This window comes from Gavialis gangeticus, unplaced genomic scaffold (genome assembly GCF_001723915.1).
Source record: "Gavialis gangeticus isolate Ggan-Ray unplaced genomic scaffold, GavGan_comp1, whole genome shotgun sequence".
NCBI lineage: Eukaryota > Metazoa > Chordata > Crocodylia > Gavialidae > Gavialis > Gavialis gangeticus.
In genome coordinates, this window is record NW_017729032.1 from 258,180,079 (window position 1) to 258,184,085 (window position 4,007).

At 41.3% G+C, this 4,007-nt stretch overlaps 1 protein-coding gene across 1 annotated transcript in view; it reads right to left on the reverse strand.

Annotated features, from left to right (window-relative positions):
* The window catches only part of LOC109302493 (T-cell receptor-associated transmembrane adapter 1), a 20,126-nt gene that overhangs the window by 10,919 nt on the left and 5,200 nt on the right, over positions 1–4,007 (reverse strand). The window contains exon 2 of the mRNA XM_019524041.1: positions 1,015–1,134. Within this exon, the coding sequence (XP_019379586.1) occupies positions 1,015–1,132 (118 nt within the window). The 5' untranslated portion in view covers positions 1,133–1,134. The remainder of the gene's footprint in view (positions 1–1,014; positions 1,135–4,007) is intronic.

The window sequence follows — 4,007 nt, forward strand, 5'->3', positions numbered from 1 at the left end:
TTTCCAACAGGTCCCAGTCAAGGTCCCATGTGCCAGTTACATGCAGACTGCTGCAAAGGACTTGTAGGATAAGCATATGACGCATCACAAAAAATGAAGACAAAAATAATACAGGATGTGGAAGAACAAGGGTACAGTAGTAGGATCCTATGCAATATAATGAGCAGAAGGGCAGAGAATCTCTGCAAGGGAATCTCCTGTGTTACACAGATCAGTGAACTGATTCAGGAAAGCCCAGGCCACAGAAGAGTTCATTGCTGAAACTGGGTTTAAGAATGTAAGAGATTCTGTGCTCGATCCTCTGTTTTGGCTTTCAGAATGAATACCACTTCAGCATCCCTCAGTCAAACTGTTTTCTTTATGCTTTCCATGTGTATACACGTGTTCTGTATGTATGGGGTGTGTACCAGCACAGAATAGTGTAATGTCATTATACCAGCATAAAGGTATGCATGCCAGCATAGCTGTATGGATAGGGGCAAAAACTATACATGTGAAATGCCCTTTGTGCAACTGAATCCATGACAAGGTTTGTATGGTAAAAAACAAAAAAGAGAGAAAATCACACCTTTAAATGAAAAGGGTGACTCTTTATATTGTCCTTTTTGGATTAGCAACAGAATGGCTTGATAGCTACTTAGGATGCTGTAATGGAGTGCCCGTTATTTAGTAAAATTTACTTTTTCAGACAGGAGTTGTATTTCAAATTAAATAATTCAATGTGGGTGAAATCAGAATATACAGTCATGAACATTTGCAAGGGGAGAGATTTTTTTCTTTACCATTAAATCATGCTGACATTTATTTGATTTTTTGTTGTTGTTGTTGTCCTACCATAGAGCATCACATATGAGGTGACATCATACCTCACATATTAAGCAATCATTGTTACTTCAGTCTATTCTTTAAAGATGCGTTTTATAAGATGCAAAGTGTAATATTTGGCCAAAAATAATAAATGTGCTTATAATCTCTCTGACATGCAATGCAATTGATGCACACACTATTGCTTACCTTTCTGCTTCTTTTTCATGAAGAATGAAACATTTAGGATGACTGAAACAACCAGAGCCAGAGACAAAAAGGCTACAAGTCCCCAGATTAAGAAGTGACACTCAACAACATTGTCCATTTCTGCAACAAAAAGCAAAGCCCTCCTTACTCAGGTGTTGGCTAAGTGCTGTATATATTTTTAGTCTTTCTGTAGTTAAGGCTGTCACATTAAATTTTTATTCCAGTCACAGCCGCTGCCATACAACCCAATTAAATATTAGTGGAAGTGTTTAGATGCCAAATAGTAAGAAAATGGGATTGATAAAACTACTAATAGAGATGACATTTCATAGTGTGTTGCCTTGACCAAGTCTGGTGTCACCAATTGGACACCCGGAAGTGTAGAAAATTAGGAAAGTTGCTGTCATGCTAAGATGTGATGCTATCTTCTCCAAAATATCTGCTATTTGTTAACTAAATAGGTTTGTGAACTGAATTCTGAATATTACTCTTTATTTAAGCAAAACTCCTGACTGCAGAAGCTGCTGGCTTCAATGGAGTTTGCCTGATCAAGGCTGAATTCTGGATTTTGCTCTGTGCTGAGTTTTATCCCCAGGGATTGCAAGCGTTTCTTGTGAGTGTTTTTATGCCTTAATATTTTGTGGTCCTCCCCTCATTCCTGTAAAAATGTCATTCTGCTGCATTCTCCATCCCTGTCGGAAGCTGTTACGATCCCCTGCACTGTCTAGGCTTCTGCCTGGAAGTGTCTTTCTGCTCCTTTGATTGGGATGGTGAAAAAGAGGGACCCAGGAGCTGCAAAAAGTGGAACAGGTAGGACTCTATGAATATCAGAAAGATAGCAGCCAGAGTCTAGCCATAGCTAAAAAGAACTGGCAGTGGGGAAGCCAGGGTAATGAAATATAAGCAAGTTCAGCCCATCCATCTCAAGCCCTCCTCTCCTTGGAGGCTGCTGAGAAACCCAGATGAGACTCTCTCTCTCTCCCCACTTCCTGCTCTTCCCCCACCAAACCCGTGCTTCATTTTTAACAATGATACATTTTGTAAGGTGGACTCATCTCATCTAAATTCTCTACTGCCATGGGTAGATAAAAAGAGCACAGCCTCTTCGACCCTCTGCCACCAAACAGCAGTCTCACATATGTGATTACTCCCACCAGCGAAGTAGCTCCAAAATCCTTCCCTGACGGAGAAAGGCTCAACTGTGTGCTTGCTGCATTCCTGCCCTAGGTACTTGTGCATCCTGTTTTCATACTGCTGGAGTGCCTGAGATGGATACTTGTGAGACTTAAACTACAGGAGCTCTGGAACAGCTGCAGGAAAGAAGGGAGCTGTGATGGGGACTGAGTGGGCAGGTAGCAATTGGATTAAATTCTGCGTGACAACCCAAACTGGACCAGTAACATTACTCTCACTTGGTTTCTGTGAAGTTTTCTTCATGTATTCATTGTTTTGTGTTTTTTGTTGGGTTTTTTTTTTTTACCCATTCATGTGGCAAAGGACATTTTATGTTGCAGGAGGGGCCAATGATTTTGCTCCCGCAGCGAAGATAGACTGCTGCTGCTCGGCTCATTAGCTCCTGCTCTCTGTGAACACTGCTCATCCTGGCTGTAGCACTTTGTTTTATTCTCTAATTACACCATATTGCCAGAGCTGCCTTATTTATTTATTTTACTCTGATCAGCATTGCTTCTGAGATAATGAAATCCTGACTCAAGGAGCTGCTCAATGATCCATGGCAGTAGTCTTAGGAAAATGCCTCTTTTGCAAAGTGCAACCTATTGGTCACTGAAGTCAATGGAAAAACTGCAGCTGGGCCCAATTGGGCCTTTAGAACCCAATTTTGCTCCCCCTGAAGCTGGTGGCAAATCTTCCACTGGTATCAAAGACAGCACTGTCAGGGTCTCAATTATTGTTGGATGTGGGTGCATCTACACGTGTAGTAATGCACCTTTCCTACAACGCATTAAATTTAGTACCTGTAATATGAGTTACTACATAAATGCACAGTAGCCGACACTAACACTCAGTAGCAAAAGGCCCTTAATGTGCAGTAGACTAATTCTATTGTGCATTAGCACATTAGCACATTTTTTGCTGTGATGTGCTAATGCACAGTAGAATAAGTTTACTGTGCATTAAGCATCTCATGTAGGCGTGCCTTGTGTTGATTTAAATTGACCACTGAGTTGTCAGACCTAGAAACAAACCAAAAGAGCCAGGAGACCAGAGACAATGTGGGAGTTTAGTAAAATCATGAACTGCACAATTCTCTTTGGTGAAAAACAAAACCGTCTTCTACAAAAAATGTAGGAGTACCCTTCTTTCTAACAGACATTTTTTTTCTTTACAGAGTCCCTGCCACATAACTTTCTGTAGTGTCTGAAACTATAGTTTTTGTTCCTTCCTTTTTCACCCTTTACAGCCTCCCAGTTCTCTCTAAAAAATTACAAGACTCCTCACACTGCACTCTCTGAGCACCTTCTGTGTTTTGAGGGCCCATAAAGCCAGTCATGAGCATCCCCCAGCTTAGGTATAAGATCTCTGTGTAAAGATGCACAGACAACATTTCCCATAGAAACAGATTGACAGAAGACACAAAGATGATTGAGATTTGCATCCCCTCCTCCCCCAAAGTAAATTGCTTTAAACAACACGAGAAGTCAGAATCAGGAATGGAATTGAGGTCTTCTGCAGCCCACTCCAGGTGCCAACCCCCACGACCATCCTTCCTCCTGTTGTCTTCCTACTTTGACAGTAGGTATTTACTTACTTTAGTTTTCTCCACATTCCTCCCCATGTGTGTTTTATTGTTAGGCCCATGGGAAGGAAGGGCACATCATACCCTGAAGGAGGAAAACCTAAGTATCCAAACAGAAACTAGGAGATCTGTTTTCATTTGGGATAGAGAGGTTTGAAGAAGAGGATGTCTCCCAAACTGAGTTTTAATTTGACTTGACTCTGTGTGTGTGTGTGTGTGTGTGTGTGTGTGTGTG